This window comes from Vitis vinifera, chromosome 1, assembly GCF_030704535.1.
Source record: "Vitis vinifera cultivar Pinot Noir 40024 chromosome 1, ASM3070453v1".
Taxonomy (NCBI): Eukaryota; Viridiplantae; Streptophyta; class Magnoliopsida; order Vitales; family Vitaceae; genus Vitis; species Vitis vinifera.
Genome location: NC_081805.1, coordinates 25,285,921 through 25,303,378, shown reverse-complemented (window position 1 = coordinate 25,303,378; position 17,458 = coordinate 25,285,921). Strand labels below are relative to the sequence as shown.

General features: G+C 35.0%; 1 protein-coding gene, 1 long non-coding RNA gene and 1 other non-coding gene across 3 annotated transcripts; all 3 read left to right on the top strand.

Annotated features, from left to right (window-relative positions):
- The first annotated feature begins 4,139 nt into the window (after positions 1-4,139).
- On the top strand, positions 4,140-5,033 carry LOC100266020 (uncharacterized). The gene is made up of 3 exons (XR_009465594.1): positions 4,140-4,235; positions 4,318-4,702; positions 4,979-5,033. It is a non-coding gene; the product is annotated as an uncharacterized LOC100266020 (transcript).
- Positions 5,034-5,114: 81 nt separating this feature from the next.
- On the top strand, positions 5,115-7,005 carry LOC132252582 (serine/threonine-protein kinase ATG1c-like). Its single transcript, XM_059737050.1, has 3 exons — positions 5,115-5,523; positions 5,638-6,005; positions 6,906-7,005. The coding sequence occupies exons 1-3, from the start codon at positions 5,115-5,117 to the stop codon at positions 6,975-6,977; spliced, it is 849 nt and encodes a 282-aa protein (XP_059593033.1). The 3' UTR covers positions 6,978-7,005.
- An 848-nt stretch (positions 7,006-7,853) lies between these two features.
- Positions 7,854-9,740, top strand: LOC104880525 (uncharacterized). The gene is made up of 3 exons (XR_786779.3): positions 7,854-8,101; positions 8,980-9,165; positions 9,287-9,740. It is a non-coding gene; the product is annotated as an uncharacterized LOC104880525 (long non-coding RNA).
- Positions 9,741-17,458: the final 7,718 nt, after the last annotated feature.

Below are 17,458 nucleotides of genomic sequence, written 5' to 3'. Positions count from 1 at the left end.
GTTAGGGACTCGAAGACATAGTGGGGTAAATTCAGATGTGGGTGGTCACTCTAGCTATGCACCAGCCAACACTCCCACAACCAATGACCATGCATTTCTTGGTGATGAGTACATGGCTTCGCATGCTGCAAACCATGTGCTAGACACACCAGATCGCGTTGTCGCCCCTGAGTATGAGTTGCAGTCCAGTGTACCCATTAATGTAGTAAGCAGTAAGTGATAAAATTTATGCAAACACCCATATGGTTAACAACCCAAGTACCCAATCATAATGTATACCTTTGCTGACTAGTTCTAAATCTCGTATTGCAGATGGTGAAGAACAACCAGAAGGTAATGTTGTCCCCACAAATAGGAACGTCCGAAAACGTCGAGTGTGTCGAATGGCTCCAAACCTGTTGTCCCCATACATATCCCAACCACAAACCAAACAATCTGCCATCAAAATCGACCTAAAACAAGCAGTTGCACTGGTATTTGGAGAGGATTTGGATGCTAGGTAACATACTTCAATGACACTCCTCTCATTGTATGATCGTGAAAACATAAAAACTAAATTGTATGTGTTTGTAACAATGAGGAACTAGTGTCTATGCATGACACTATCCTAACCAGAGGTAATTTGGGCTGCTTCGAAGGGAATGGGTGGATAGGAAGCGACGTGCATATCACTTCTTATCCCTCTTTATGCATTATTTTAAGTTTGAAAATGAAAGTGTGGTTCTAATATAATTAGTTGCTTACACTTTTATGATATATGAAATCAGGTCGTCGATGCCTACTGTAGATTGTTGCAGTATGAACATGAATCGAAGTCGAAACTGTTTCTATCCCCCTACATAGCTGTAATGATTACTATTCCATTAAATCCTTGCTTAACTTTATTTTTTGTCTTGAACCAAGCATCACCTACAATGACAAACCTGATATTATCCCCTATTTGACATGCAGGAAATGATAATCCACTCCCAAGCAAAACACTTAGTGAGGGAGGTAGTTATAGGACACTTTGAACCACATCTGTATCAGATGGATATTCCATATGTCAATGTTAACGAGGTGGATTCCTATGTTTAATGCTTGGATTTGTATTTTTATTGCATGAAGGTACAATATTTAGATGTATGTTTAATGGCAGTCTATTGGTGCAGGTCTTCTTACCGGTTCTCATAAAGAACCATTGGACATTGTACGTATATGACCTAGCAAACAAGAGAATCCAACTGCTAGATTCTCGTCCTGGTAGGAAGAAGACAATGTTGAGTGGAGTTCAACAAAATCTGGTAAAGTAACAAGCAACAACTAATAATTTGTTAGGTATGTCTTCCCATAAAAATTTCAATTGTTGCGTTAATAAATGTTTCAGGCCAAGGTTGTCTTGTGGTTGGCTGCCCACAAAAAAGAGGTATCACCTTATGATTTGAGGACATTGAATTTCATAACACCTGATGTACCCCTCCAACCTAATGAGTGAGTGTTGACCTTGCAGTCCGGGATATTGTATAGGATTGCAACTTATTTTAAGTTCATCTCTTATTTATAATTCCACACTTAATAACGTTTTGGTAATTATATTGACGTAGGCACGATTGCGGAGTTTTTGTAATGAAATTCATGGAATTGTGGTCAATGGGGGGGTTCTCCAAATCAATCGATGTGGTACGTAGGAGGAATTATCTATGACTATCTCATTAATGTTAAAATAGTTAGAAAAGCCTAATTAATTAATTTGCTGATTTGTTGCTATCAACTTGAATGAATGCAGGGGAAATTGAAACATTACAGGTTGAAGATTATGGGGAGTATGTTGCTTTCAGCACAAAATGCACACCGAGACCATGTCCGGAGAGATTAAAGGGGATTGTAATTTGTGATAAAACTGTATAAAGTGCTAACATTTGTATGTAATTTATGGTGGACAAATGTAGTTCTTTAAATTTTTTTTTGGTGTCATATGCGGAAATGAACACTGGGATTATGGGATTAGTCAGAGTTTGATTGTTTTTTAACTTAAGTTGATTGTGATTGCATAATAAGTAAATAGAGAGAATTAAATATTATTAGAATGAATCAGGAAGAGACTTGATGTCAGGAACTATTCTTCGTGGCTGTATGCATCTTGTTGATCAGGCCGACAGTGAGAGAGTAGACAAATTTGAGGTCAATGGAGATAGACTAAAGGAGGCACAGCATATTAACAGATCTCTCTCTGTTTTAGGGGATGTCATCTCTGCCCTTGCCCAGAAGAGTCCACATGTCCCTTACAGGAATAGTTAAGTAACAAAACTTCTTCAAGACTCACTTGGTAAGAATAAACTAATGCATTTTCAGAGTATGAACCTCATATTTGATTCTGTTTTCTTTAATTTTATTTTTTAAATTATAATATGGCTTTTGGATTGTAATTCTCTTTAGGGGGGCAAGCCAAGACACTAATGTTTGTTCACATTAGCCCTGAACCGGATGCTGATGGAGAAACAATTAGCACAGTTAAATTTGCAGAGCGATTTGCCACTGTAGAACTTGATGCTGCTCGTGTAAACAAGGATAGTGCAGATGTGAAAGAGCTGAAAGAACAGGTTCTGAATGCTCTCATTATTTATCATTCTTCTCAATTCTTATTTATTATTCTGAAAACTTTGAACTATTATTTCAGATTGGTACTTTGAAGGCAGCTCTGGCAAGGAAAAAGGAAAACCAGAGGACATTCAACATTCATTTTCCAACAGTTCTGAAAGATAGAGAACAAAAACCAGTGAGTTATCACCTTTTCATTGTAACAAGCAGGCTGGAAATATGTTAGATGATCAAAATAGCTGCAGGCAACCAATGTGGGATGTAGGCAACATCGAGGTAAATATTTTTGTTAATCATGATGAGATATTCCCCTTTCTTGACCCCAATCATTGATATTTGGCTGTGAATAATAACATAAGTGTATTTAAACTTGAATGATAGCAAATTGCTGATGGTGAGGGAACCTTTATTTCTTGATAATCATGACACGCCATGCTTAAGTTTGAAGATGATCATAAACTAGGTACTATATAACATTCATTGGAAATTTTCATAAAAAGTTATTTCTAGCTTAAGTATGATTAGGTTCCACATAGATGTGGTCTAGGTAGACGTCAAATAATGGCTTCATTTTAGTTGACTGATTATTATGCATCCAAGTTTTTATGAAACCAGAATTCAAGTTTGATGTTCTGATTATGTAGGCACGCAATAATTAGGTTTTCTTTTTCTTTTTCCCTTATTCTGTTTTTAACATCTTGTGTATGAGATTGGTGACAACCTGTGCCAATATTGGGAAAGTTTCTAATGTGGTTTGTCATCCTTGAAACTGTCGAAAGAAACTCTTAGGACATCTGAAAGTTTTGACCCTTGTATGATGTATCCATATTGGACAATCACTCAAGTCTATTTCATAGGCACATGTTTAATGCTTGTTTAATAATATATTGCATTCTAAAAAATATATTTTAGCTAACCTCATTATCTTGTATTCATTGTCATCACAAGAGAAGAGAAATCACAGCTATTGTTTGGTGTGAGGCGTGCAAACCGTCAACAAACATCATTGCCATCATCAGTTCTGTCCACTGATAGCCTGCATATTGGAGTTCTTGCAGCTACATCTCATGCTGCGGCTAACCGAAGCCCATTTACCATTTTCTACAATCCCAGGCATGCTTTTTTTCTTGTCTACTTTTTCTTTTTAATAAAAAAGTTATAAATATATATATTGGCTCTTGTTTTGTGTTTGACTTTGTCATGATTTTAAATTTTCTATAGGGCATGCCCATCAAAATTTATATCCTCTGCAAATACGATGGGAATTTTAGTGATGGGTATTCTTTATGTTGTACATCCTGTGCAAAAGAGGCATTGCATAAGATCTAATTCCATTTGGCATATGTATTACTTGGAACAAAATCTTCTTCTCTCCACAAATGACAACAATTCAGTATTGAAGATTGCTGATTTCAAAGGGTGTAAATATTCATTGAAATGAAACCTGTTCTCTTTCATTTTAAAAATCCTTTTGTTTAACGTTTCTAGTTTCTAGTACAGCTAAATGGGTTATATAGTTAAGGTCCTTTCAATAAGTTTATATGTTCCGATTCTTTTTTGGCAGATCTCTACAACCTAGAGGTCTTGCAGAAACATTGTGTGGTTCACCATTGTACATGGCGCCAGAGATAATGCAACTTCAGAAATATGACGCAAAGGTGATATTTACTTTCTCCATCTGTAAGAATCCATCCATTTTCTCGCATAACCTTCTCCTATTAACTTCAACCAAATACGCAGGCAGATCTCTGGAGTGTTTGTGCCATTATCTTTCAACTTGTGACTGGAAGAACACCGTTTACAAGAAACAATCATATACAGGTTTTTTTTTTCTTTTTATTTTTTTTAGCACATCTGAAATAATCATTTGTAGTGGTTGGGTTTTCAACTTGGTTTAATTATTGATTCTTTTTGTGTTTAATTTAAGTAGTAATAATTCTGTAGCTATGTTTAATTTGTCTTTCTTTGTGCCCTTAACTTTTCCTTGATTAACCTTTTGTCTTGTTTCTTGAGCAGTTGCTCCAAAACATTGTTAAATATAGTGAATTGCATTTCCCTCCTGATAATAATGCTTTGAGTGCTAACTGCAAAGATTTGTGTCAGAAATTGCTGCGCCGCAATCCAGGTATTTCACAGAATTTAGCTCGAAACTGGCAGCATTTATATATATATATATATGTGTGTGTGTGTGTGTGTGTGTGTGTGTTTTATTGGGGAAACCTGTTTGTTGCTAGGAATTCTTAATGGCACCAAGTGAAAAGCCTAAAACAACTAAAGATGATACAAAAGTGAAACATATATGATATCTGATTGTGCCAAAAAGAAATCACTGTAGTTCTAAAACTAAAGGCTTATTGAGGTTGAATAGCTCTTTGACCCTTCTATGTCCTTGTATATGCAGTGGAACGACTAACATTTGAAGAGTTGTTTAACCACCTATTCCTTTCTCAAAAGCAACCAGATGAAGCGTTAAGGTAAAGGAGAAAATTTTTTTTACTCTTCTCGATCTTGGCATATGATATTTTCATTATTTACTCATGTTAAAATCCTTCGTGGCATGCAATAGTAGGAGATCATCAAGAATAAATGATGGGTTTCCTTTTTCTGAATGCAATCCTGTGAGAAAAACAGAGGCAAGTTCTCAAGAGGATTGTATGTCTTTTCCTCTAGATGATGATTCTAGTGGTGCTGAAGGGAGCCCATCATTTTTGAGGAAGAGGTCCTCAATGAAGTCTACCTATGGATTTTCTCTTGATAACAAAGTTGATATAAGGGAAACAATATTTAACACTTCGAACAACACGGATCCTGCTTTTAAATACAACAGTACATCACATAAACCAGAAATTACTGGCTTTAGGATTGACAATCTTAGGCCTTCAAATGAGAATGTCAAAGAACCTCTAAAATCCATGGAACAAAGACCAATGAGAAGTTGTTCAAGAGGTACCAATGTTTTCAATAATATTTCATTGCTCATTTTAATATTCTATTATAAAAAAAAACGTGTTGCTAAAATTTATGTTCTTTTTTATTATCTTATTTGTATGGATTCCACAGTTGTGGATTCATTGGAGGAGTTGGTTGATCAAGATTATGTTTTTGTATCTGGACCCCCAATGGATGTATCATCTTCCTCAGCTATTGCTTCCAAGCCAAGTCATTCACAATGCAAATCAGGGAGTGCCCCTCTAACATCTGTAAATATGAAGACCAAATCAAGTGCACCAATGCCAATTGCTGGTGCAGGAATCACTAACACATGTTATACTGGAAGCTTGGAAAGTCATAGCTCGGCATCTTCTGGGACTTCACAAGGATCCATGGATATAGGAGATGCTTTAGAGCAACCATCAACTCACTGCATGACAAGGATTAAGTCATTGCAGCAATGTGCATCTGTCATCACTGAATTGGTAAATGAGAAGGTAACTTATCAATCCTACTATAGAAATCAACTCTCCTTATTTTGTCCTGTAATAAATTATTTTGTCGGTTAAAAGTGCAAGCATGGTTTCTGGGTGGCGCTGGACTAAATCTGCCCCAATACTGAATAACTCTAGATCACTTGTTCTAATTTGTTTCTCCTGTAGGTCTTTTTAATTTAGGATATTGTATAGGAATCATCAGCTAAATAACCATTGGCCAATCATTGTAGAGCCACAATCCTGGCTCCATATAAATGGATTGGGATCCCCATAAGCTTTGGTGTGACTTAGTATCTGAGGTTGAATATTTTCTTGCCTGATTGGAAGTGATCAGTATATTTAGCATCGGCAAATTTTGTTTTTTGTTTAAAACATAAAAATTTGTGTTAAGAACAATGTGTCAAGTAAATTCATAGATGCAATGTCTCATGATAGAGTAGTATTTGAGAGCTCATTTCCATATAGACATTAACTTATTATTGATTCCTGGTCTCTATATGTGTGCCACATGCGTACTGGTTTGTGGTAGACTCACCTTGTGGTATGTTTTACAGTACCATGTATTATTTCTGCTGATACAAATTTTTTTTAACTAACAATTTGTATATCTTTAAATGACTACATTGTCTCTTTTTCATCAAAAAGATTGAGGCATGCCCATCATTACCACCTGAAGTATATTGAAACAAGTCAACAACACTCCTACATGCCTCCTTGATCCAGTGTGTGCCCAGTTTAGTTTTAACATATTGTTACTACCATAATGTCACTGCAAACTCCATTTCGCTACACATTGACGTTTCTATGTTTGCCAACGAACTGTTTTACATTCTTTTTTGGTGGATTTTTTTCTTAGAAAACAGGGAGTTCTGGTTTTGATGGCATTTTTTGCTATGGCAGGTTCAAAAAATGGGATCAGTTGGGAGGTCAATTGATGTTGCAAGTTTTAAGAATTATGAAGAATTATGCTAGGCAATTGAATGCATGCTTGGAGTTGAAGATGTGCTCAACGACGAGAAAGGCTCAAGTTGGAAAATGGTGTATGTGGATTATGAGAATGATGTACTTCTTGTTGGGGATGATCCCTGGAAGTAAGTCTGTTCTGTTGTTTTGTGCATGCATGCACTGATAGAACCCAGATCTACTGAACCCCCACTATACCATTATAGTAACTAGACCAATACATTATCATATTAAAATTAACCAGAAATAAAGTCAGTATATACCTACATTTTTAGGATCATTTTGCTGGCATTCTGGTGGGGACTGTTTATAGTTCACTTTCTTGCTATATCTTGCTTTCACAGCTTATGTTTTTAGTAGTTTGTGTTTTCATTTGGAACAACTAGCACTATGGGTTCGATTTTGCAGTTAGACATATTTCCAATGCTTATCAATGTTACTCTGCCAGTGAGTTTGTTGGTTTTGAATCTATTACCCATCACCACAAAGGAACTTCTGTTACAAATCATAATGCTTTAAACGAAGCCTTAAGAATATATTAATGCTCATCTCTAGACATCCATATTCTAGCCATGGTTGGGTCTATGCGTTGTTCTCTCCTTACCCATTGGGGCATAGGTTACTTCCATATTTCACCTAATGCAAAAGGCACTTTTTAATCACCACTATGCTGTTTCTTGTACAGGGTTGCCATTCTCCACTATTTAGATTTCTTAACGAAAATTGAGAATTGAAACTGATGAAAGAAAAATGTGATTGATGAGAAATTCAACCAAGTGGAATGCTATATCTTGTGGTCCTAGACTCTGCAATGGTTCATCCCTAGACAAAAACATGCCCTTCCCATGTGCTTTTGAAAGATATATCTTCAGCTTTTAGATTCTCTCTGTTTTCGTATTTATTGCATCTTTTGCATTTCAATAGCCTATACTTTGCTGTTGCATATTGTGCATTTATATGGGTTTCCATGATTCCTTTTGCATGTTTACACCTCTACTTCCACTCTTCTATAGATATTTTTTTCTCAGATTTAGGCCCTATCTTCTTTCAGATGAATTATTTTTAATGAAATTACCTCTGTATTTCAGACCATTGAGATTCTTTTCAGCAAAAAGATATTATTGAACATGGAGGTTAGTTGACACTCTCCTTTTATTGCTATGCTAATTCACAGATGATAGAATGTTTCAATTTTTTTCCCATTCAATTTTTTGTTCATTGCTATCAATTTGAAGATTTCTGTTTGATTCTATTGGTACATCATTGTTAATTGTATGAAAGAATGGTTATTGTAGAGGCATTTATTAAAATATTAAAATTTAATTTTTTTTGTAATAGGATCTATCATTTCATCCAACCAGAAGAGTTTCTCCAATTCTATGCATTTTTCTATAATACACAGACAATCCTGACCTTTCAAGCCATTAAATTGAAATCTGGCTTACTGATGCAAAAGAATTACTAATTTAATCAAAGTAGTTTTTTGATCACTTGCATTATTTTTTCTTTTCTAGATCTTATCAGCTCAGTTTTTGTGCTGACATATAGACTGGTTCATAAATTCATGATTCCCTAGAATATTGAATTCAGAAGTCTCAATTTCTTGAGATGTGAAAGCATGCCAGATAAATGGTGTCCCTTGTCAGGCAATGTTAGTGGAAAATTTATCATTTCATTCAAGAGAACTTTATATTTGTTTTGACTTCCCATGTTGGTTGAATGCATTCCCTGGACTTGGTTAGTTTATTTTCTGTTCTACTTCAATCCATACCAAGACCAAAAAATAGAAACAAGGTGAAAATGACAGGACAGTTAGATGTTCCAGGACAACAATGAACCCTTCATGCAATTCTGGAATTGTTAATAAAATTTTCTATCCGACTAAATTCTTGTAATCAGAAAGATTAAGCTAATATTGGTTTTTGCATGATCCTGATTCCTTTATGGAATTATATGTCAGTAGTTTTAATTCTTTGGTGTCAACACATTTTTAAGATATCTCAATTTCCAGGGCCATACTCCAATCTTCTATGCTGGTGTTTTGGATTCTCTGGCAGTGGAATTGAAAGCGACAAAGGATTTCTCCAAGTTATATGCTGGCATTGCAATACTTGGGTATATTGCTTCCGTTCCAGAATCCGTCAACACCTGAGCCTTTTCTCATCTTCTCACTTTCCTGGGCCATAGATATCCCAAGGTATGTGGTGCACACAAAATATTATCACTTTTACTGAATTTTAAACCTTAAAAATTTTGCCTCTCAATTATATAATAAATCGTCCTTTGCTGATGGATTGGTTTTTTGCTATCTCCCTTAGATCCGGAAGGCTTCTGCTGAACAAATTTACCTTGTCCTCCTGCAAAATGGAGAGCTTGTGACAGAGGATAAGATGGAGAAAGCGCTTGAAATTATTTCCGAAACTTGCTGGGAAGGTGATATAGAAGAAGCAAAACAGCGACGATTAGAGTTGCATGATATGGCTGGTCTAGAAACAGGGCTGCTTCCCAAAATTGGGAATGGAGCATCAAACAGGGATGGTGAGAAGAGGCCAACAGCCAGTGATGAGAATGCATCATACTCTTCCTTAGTTGGGTCAACTGGGTTCTGATTGACTTGAATTAAACCATCCTTCATGTTTGTTGTACATTTTCATCACTTCTCTTCACCTTAGACATCTACCTCTCTAGCTTTTCCTGCATGTCGCACAATTTGCGTGACATAAGTCTTGTTTGGATATACTTATTGGAAGCGCAAGGTATTTTTTTTTTGTGTTATACAAAATATTTTCATGTGCCCGTTTTAGCTTCTGCTGTTCAATAGAAGTCGGTGAAAGTTTCGAAGGGAAAGTTATATCACTTGAAAAATTCGTCTAAAGCCTCTAGCGACTTAGGGAAAGTTTCAGAGTGTCGGAGCCCGTAACTTAATTGAAGCACATGAGCATGCCATCACATGTTGCCAGTGTCACACGACGTGCCCACAAGTCATGCAGTGCCTGTTGGTAGTGTCGTGCCCACCCGATTTGCCATTGAATATCTGATCACTTGCTGTTGGTTGTTCCAATGGTGAAGATGGAAACCTTGGCTTCATCAGGGGCTCATCATCAATCCTGGCAACCTTGGGTGTACACAGCCTCAATGCAGGCTTAGGCAATCTGGGTGCTGAAATGCAAATGGCTCTAGCTTAGGCCTTTTGTTTTAGCTTTTGTTTGGTTGAAGTTGGAATGTAGTGTATGAATTATAAATGCAATTCTACATGTGAAACTAGAATAGGAACCCTTTTAGTAGATGTAATGCTATGGAGGTTGATGTACGACTGTCAGAAATTAAATCAGTTGATATTTCTGCCAGAGCAATTACTTTCTTCATTTGACAAAGTTCTTAAATTAAACTGGATATCTCTGTTTAGTTCATAAGGCCTTCGGTGGTGGCTTTATATAAGAGGGCAAGATGTGTGGGTGAAACCAGGTTGCGTGCTTGCATTCCTTAATTGGAAGGGAGAAGGAAAAGGATTACAATTCAGGAATCCAAAGCCCCGAAGGGAAAGCAAAAGGATCTCGGCGAAGAATGATCTTGCAATAAGGGTAGAATTATGACTAATTGATCTCATCCATCAACTGTCTACAGTCATAAGAAAATACGCCATTATTCTTTTAGAAAATTGCACTAGAAAATATGCCATGAATATCCATTCCTTTCATTTCTCTACTCTTATGCCTTGTACATCATCAGACTGCATGTTCATGGGGGTTTTGAACAAAAATAACTTGTTTTAAAAAAATATTCTATAAAGTAAATCCCCTATCAAAATAAATTCTAAATTGGTGTTTCTCAATCATGTGGATGCCATGTGGTTTGAGATCTTTTTTTTTTTCATATATATATATAAAACATTTTTTCGTGTGGCTTTTTCCCTTTTTTGTCCTAGGTTTTTTTTGTGGGCAAAATTGCTCATGGCTTGGTAATAAGAACCCACTTTGCCCTTGGGTTAGTTGGGTGGATATTGGCTTGATTGATTATAGTAATAAGGTTTTTCAGAGACTTATAGTCAATATTTGTGTTTAAATTATCAATGGACTCCTACTTTAGTATTGGGAACTAGCAAGTTCAGACAAGAGAAAAGGGAAACTCAAGAATAATCCACAATCACTTGAAAATTATTAGTCTTTATTTTGGAAGTTATTATGTATGATTTTAAAAATTATTATTAACCATTCTCAGAATGCAGTAGCTCCACACCTTAAAAGTAATCATTCAACACATCGAAAAATGGCGATCATCATCCCAAAATTTTGGACTAATGGGAATGACACCGTTCAAGCACAAAACACATTTTCATCACTAAGTACTTGGTTAAAAAGCTAATCTATCAAGTCAATTCTCATTAGATTACAGGCAGGTTACCTCTATAATTCATAATTTACAACTGTTACAATTATTGAAGGACGTGTTTTTCATACAAAGCAAGATGTCTCTCTTGCTGGGATTCCTGAACTAAAGCAGCTCAACCCCATAATGATGTTTTGTGAGTTCTTCCATAAGTTTCAGCACAATGAATTTTGTATAGTCCTCTGGGTTCGTATGTTGGCTGTTGTTGTTCCTCATGTTTGGAAAAAGTAAGATAGACACCCTTGTACACCCTTGTACTTTTAGTACATTGGCCTTGTACACTTAGTGTAAATGCCTTGTACAGTTGCAGAAATTCAACCTAGATACAACATAACTAGTGCATATGGCTATGTTAACCACGTTCCAATGTCATGGCTCACCAAGTTGGGGAAAAATGACACCAAATCGAGGTTCCTATTCATCATAAACGCGCTATCTCATCCAATGAATGTGTACGAAGGGAAATGAGGAATGTCCTTCTTAGAAAAAATAAACGAGCAAGCAATTTTTTCAAAAGCATTTCAAATCCTTCAAGATAGGCACCCCTGTATACACTTGTATAGTTAGCACATTTGCTTTGTACACTTAGTGTAAATGCCTTGTCCAGTCACCAAATCCCTAATAGGTACATATTTTCAAGTGAATATGGGTAGGTAACCAATGTTTCCATTACCATGGACTAGGGAAAATGACACAAAAGTTTACCCTAATTTCGGTTCATATTCATCATTACTAGGGAAGCTAATAGGATGAATGAACATGGTAGACATCAATTAAATTGCATGCAATGCGTGTGTTATCAAGCAGCATGTGTGAGGATTGTTCCCCACGTTTGGAAAAAGTAAGATAGACACCCTTGTACACCCTTGTACTTTTAGTACATTGGCCTTGTACACTTAGTGTAAATGCCTTGTACAGTTGCAGAAATTCAACCTAGATACAACATAACTAGTGCATATGGCTGGGTTAACCACGTTCCAATGTCATGGCTCACCGAGTTGGGGAAAAATGACACCAAATCGAGGTTCCTATTCATCATAAGCGCGCTATCTCATCCAATGAATGTGTACGAAGGGAAATGAGGAATGTCCCTTTTAGAAAAAGTAAATGAGTTTGACATTTATCTTTATTACTCTTTAATTAGTAACTGTTTTATTACATATTCATAATTAAAGTTTTGCAAACATATAGTACTACACAATATTGACTATAAAAATTATGTAATAAATATGAAGGTGTACATATAAAATGATATAGAGATATAAATAGTAAATAATTAATGAAATGAATTTAATATTAAAAATATGGGCTATGAAATTATCTTAACAAACATGATTAATGTATTTAATGACTTAATAAAATTATCAAGTAAAGAAATTCTTCAGCAAACTTGGAGAACGACATGAAATGAGAATGAGTCATTATTTGTCCAACAACCAATATAAACGGAGGAAAAACAAAATTTAAAAACAAGAAACATGTGCTGATAAACTGCGAAATAACCAAAATTTAAGTTCAATACATTGGAATTTTAATTGGAATGAAATGCATAATTACATGTCCCGAAACGTATATGATACTATTTAATGAAAATAGTTACAATGTAAAAACTTAAAAGAAGGTTGGTATCTTATTATCCAACTCTTAACATAGATTGGCTTCCTATAAAATAAACTATCTTGATCATCTAGACTTCTCTGTTTTTCTCTTCTCATCTTTCATCTGATGTTAAGCCTCTTATTTTGAATTATTTGTATTAATCGTGACAAAGTTCCCACTTCAAGAATCAACCCACCTGCACACATAAAGGGAAAAACAATTAGTTCAAGGATAAAAGATCATTTATTTGCTTCATCTAAAAACGAAAAGGAAAAGGTGCAATTCGACACCCTCATGTAATCGTTTAAGTTCTCCTATTATCCGTCACTCCATATTGTGCACATAATTTTCCATTGATGCAGAGTCATAAATCCGTCTTACAAACAAAAGAAGTGAACATACTCATAATTTAAGAATATTGGAAGGATGAAAATTAAGAGAAAATAAACCTCTAAAGCCATAGAATGTGAATTAACTATCTGATTTTGCATGAAGCTGTTGAATTAAATACCTCAAAGATATTTGTCCTCACATCAACATCAAATGAGAGTTTTTCATAAAGGCAACAAACTGGTCTATTGAAATTATGTGTTGTTACCCAAGATAACAAGGCGAATAGAGGGAGACAGAAATTGTTTGTCATAACACTAACCAACAATAAGTAAACACCACCATCAATGAATTTTTTTCAAAAAAAGTTGAAATCCTTCAATGTAGGTAGGGTTGTACACACTTGTACAATTAGCACTTTTGGATTGTACAGTTAGTGTAAATGGCTTGTACAGTTATGCAATCCACCAAAGGGACAACCGAACAAGTGCATATGGGTGGGACAACAATGTTTCCATTATCGTGGATAAGGGAAAAGGAGGAAAAACTTAACCCTCATTTCGGTTCCTACGCCTAAGTAATGTGGGGGAGCTAAAACAATGAACTAACATTGTACAAATAAAATAATATACATGGAAGGAGTGTGTTGTCAACCGATATGTGTGAGGAATGTTCACGACGAGTGGAAAATATTGATGACTAAGTTCTTCAAAATCACTTGAAATACCTTAAGATACACACCCTTATACACTCTTGTACATTTAGTACATTGCCATTGTACACTTGGTGTAAAGGCCTTGTACAGTTGGAGCAATTCCACTTAAATACAACTGAAGGAGTGCATATGGGCGGGTTAACCACATTCCAAAGAAATGGCTGAGTGAAAAAGGGGAAAATGAAACCCAATTTAGGTTCCTATGCAACATAAGTGTGCTACCACAAGGCATTTGAATGTGTACAAAGGGAAATGAGGAATGACTGTGAGGGATGCCCCCCTAGCAAAAAAATAAGGAAATGAGCAATGAATTTTTTTCAAAAAAATTGAAATCCTTCAATATAGGTAGGGTTGTACACACTTGTACAGTTAGCACTTTTGGATTGTACAGTTAGTGTAAATGGCTTGTACAGTTATGCAATCCACCAAATGGACGATCGAACAAGTGCATATGGGTGGGGCAACAATGTTTCCATTACCATGGATAAGGGAAAAGGAGGAAAAACTTAACCCTCATTTCGATTCCTACGCCTAAGTAATGTGGGGGAGCTAAAACAATGAACTAACATTGTACAAATAAAATAATATACATGGAAGGAGTGTGTTGTCAACCGATATGTGTGAGGAATGTTCACAACGAGTGGAAAATGTTGATGACTAAGTTATTCAAAATCACTTGAAATACCTTAAGATACACACCCTTGTACATTTAGTACATTGGCCTTGTACACTTGGTGTAAAGGCCTTGTACACTTGGAGCAATTCCACATAAATACAACTAAAGGAGTGCATATGGGCGGGTTAACCACATTCCAAAGATATGGCTGAGTGAAAAGGGGGAAAATGAAACCCAATTTAGGTTCCTATGCAACATAAGTGGGCTACCACAAGGCATTTGAATGTGTACAAAGGGAAATGAGGAATGACTATGAGGGATGTCCCTCTAGTAAAAAAAAAGAAGGAAATGAGCAACGATTGTTTTCAAAAAAAGTTGAAATCCTTCAATATAGGTAGGGTTGAACACACTTGTACAGTTAACACATTTGGATTGTACAGTTAGTGTAAATGGCTTGTACAGTTATGCAATCCACCGAAGGGACAACCGAACAAGTGCATATGGGTGGGGCAACAATGTTTCCATTCTCGTGGATGAGGGAAAAGGAGGAAAAAATGAACCCTCATTTCCGTTCATACGCATAAGTAATGTAGGGGAGATAAAACAATGAATTAACATGGTAGATATCAAATAAAATGCATGCAATGAGTATGTTGTCAACCAATAAGTGTGAGGAATGTCCCCCACGATTGGAAAAAGTAAATGAGCAAGTTCTTAAAAATCACTCGAAATCCCTTAAGATACACACCCTTGTACAGTTGGTGTACATGCCTTGTACAGTTGGTGTAAATGCCTTGTACAGTTGCAGGAATTTGACCTACCTATAACTTAAAGAGTGCATATGGCCAGGTTAACCACATCCCAATGTCATGGCTGACTGAAAAGGGGGAAAATGAAACCCAATTTACTTTCCTATTCATCATAAGTACGCTAACTAATCCCCATAGCTCACCGTCTCCACCATACCCATTTATTGCCTACACTATAAAGCCAACAACCAGATTATAAAGTGAAGAATTTTCAAACAGGTGAAATGCCATTTAATAGGAGATCTTTTCGAAAATATTCATTGTAAGTTTCTTCAATTTACTTACCTCATGCTTCATTCCTATGACCCAAGATGGATATGATCAAATCAAAATGTGAGAGAAAATAATTTACACCCACTGTCATTTGGATTTTGAAATGATGATGATGATAAAATAGATGCAAGGCTTTTCTGATTTTTGACTTGCTCACAACCCTCGCCTGCCGAAGAAATCGGTTGGGGGACATTCACAGTGGCCATCCTCTTTGATCATGGTGTTTACGAAGAGAGATAAAGGGGTAGGATGGTGGTGACCCTTTTTGTAGTCAGGTGACATGGCATTTCACATTTAACACAATTCTCCCTTTTAATTTACAGCAATCTGACTTGGAAATTTGAAGGGTATATAGGTCACTCAATATCTCATAGCCTTTCTATTAATTCTGTAACATATATGGACCATTTGTTAATTTTTGGGCCCAGCTGGGCCCAAAACACAATTCTCCCTATATATATATATATATATATATATATAATCATTTTTTTTAATGAGTGTTGTATGCAAACTTATTTTTTGGAAACCCCTCTTTTGAGTGCTCAAGTATGAGATAAGTACACTACTTGAGTGCTTGCTATTGGGTACTCTCAAGCAATACTTGAGTGTTCCAAGCCTTGAAAGCTAGATTCAAGTGCATGAGCACTAGATCTCCAAAATCTTTTTCAATTAAAAGTTATTGTTCTTTTCATAACTTTATACTTGTGCTATCCAATCTGTAGTTAACTCTAAATAATCTTGAATCTTTAATGGAGTGTAAGTTACCAGAAAATATAAAAAGTCTTCCAACAAAATTGAGCTTATAAATATTTTTTCTATTAATTGAAGTCATGGACTAAGAAACTTATGATCATCTTTTAAGAAAATATTTAGATTTATATTATCCATAATACAAATCTAAATCTTGCTTCGATTGAAGTTAATTATGTTTATTTACATGTTTTAGATTAAAATAGGGAGCTCGTCATGGTTAATGAAAGTTTCTTTTGATACTAATGTTTGAGAAATTTGTTTGAAATATTGGTCCATAACTATTTAGGATATTCTAGTATTTATAAAGACTATTATTTGAATGAGAGAAGATTTAATATTAAGTTTTAGGCTTAGCCCACATTTGAACCCTTAAGATAATCTATGCATTGAAAATGTTCTTTCAACTTTTATTATTTGTATATTGACATTTTTTTATACATTTTTTTATCACAAAAAGTAGTAATAATTTTTATATAAAAAAATAGAAATTTTTTTTACCAAAAGTATAAACTCACCTTATATCTTTAAAAATCACTATAAAAAATTTTGAAATTTGAAATAATGTAAGTCTCTAAAAGTTTTTATATTTTATATCCAAGTTACTTTCATTTTCTATGTTTAAAAACAAAAATTAAGTACATACAAGTGTAGACTAGCCAATGCTAGCCCAAAATCTTATAACATGGTTACCACCTATCTAACATGGTTAGGAGGCAAAATATAAAAACCCGTATAAGCCTCTAGTAAAGAGAATTAGAGTTTATTAGGTAATGATTTTAGGAAACGCTTATAATTTTTTATTTTTCAAATATTAAAAAGATTAAAAATACTTCATAAAATCACTGTCAAACATACTTTAAGTTAGTTTGAAAATAATTTTGAAAATCATTAAAAAAAAATATTTTTTGAAAATAGTTTTCGAAAATAATTCTATGAGATTTATATGATAAATGTTTGTTTGAAAATTTGAAATACTTTTAACGTATTTTTTGCTTTCAAATATTTTTCA

What these genes read in the sequence shown, in the direction of transcription:
- LOC132252582 (XM_059737050.1), top strand. Translation starts at nt 5,115, where the DNA reads ATGTTAAAATCCTTCGTGGCATGCAATAGTAGGAGATCATCAAGAATA. An exon ending in AATGAGAAGTTGTTCAAGAG is followed by an intron (nt 5,524 to 5,637) that starts GTACCAATGTTT and finishes TGGATTCCACAG; the next exon opens with TTGTGGATTCATTGGAGGAG. An exon ending in CTGAATTGGTAAATGAGAAG is followed by an intron (nt 6,006 to 6,905) that starts GTAACTTATCAA and finishes TTGCTATGGCAG; the next exon opens with GTTCAAAAAATGGGATCAGT.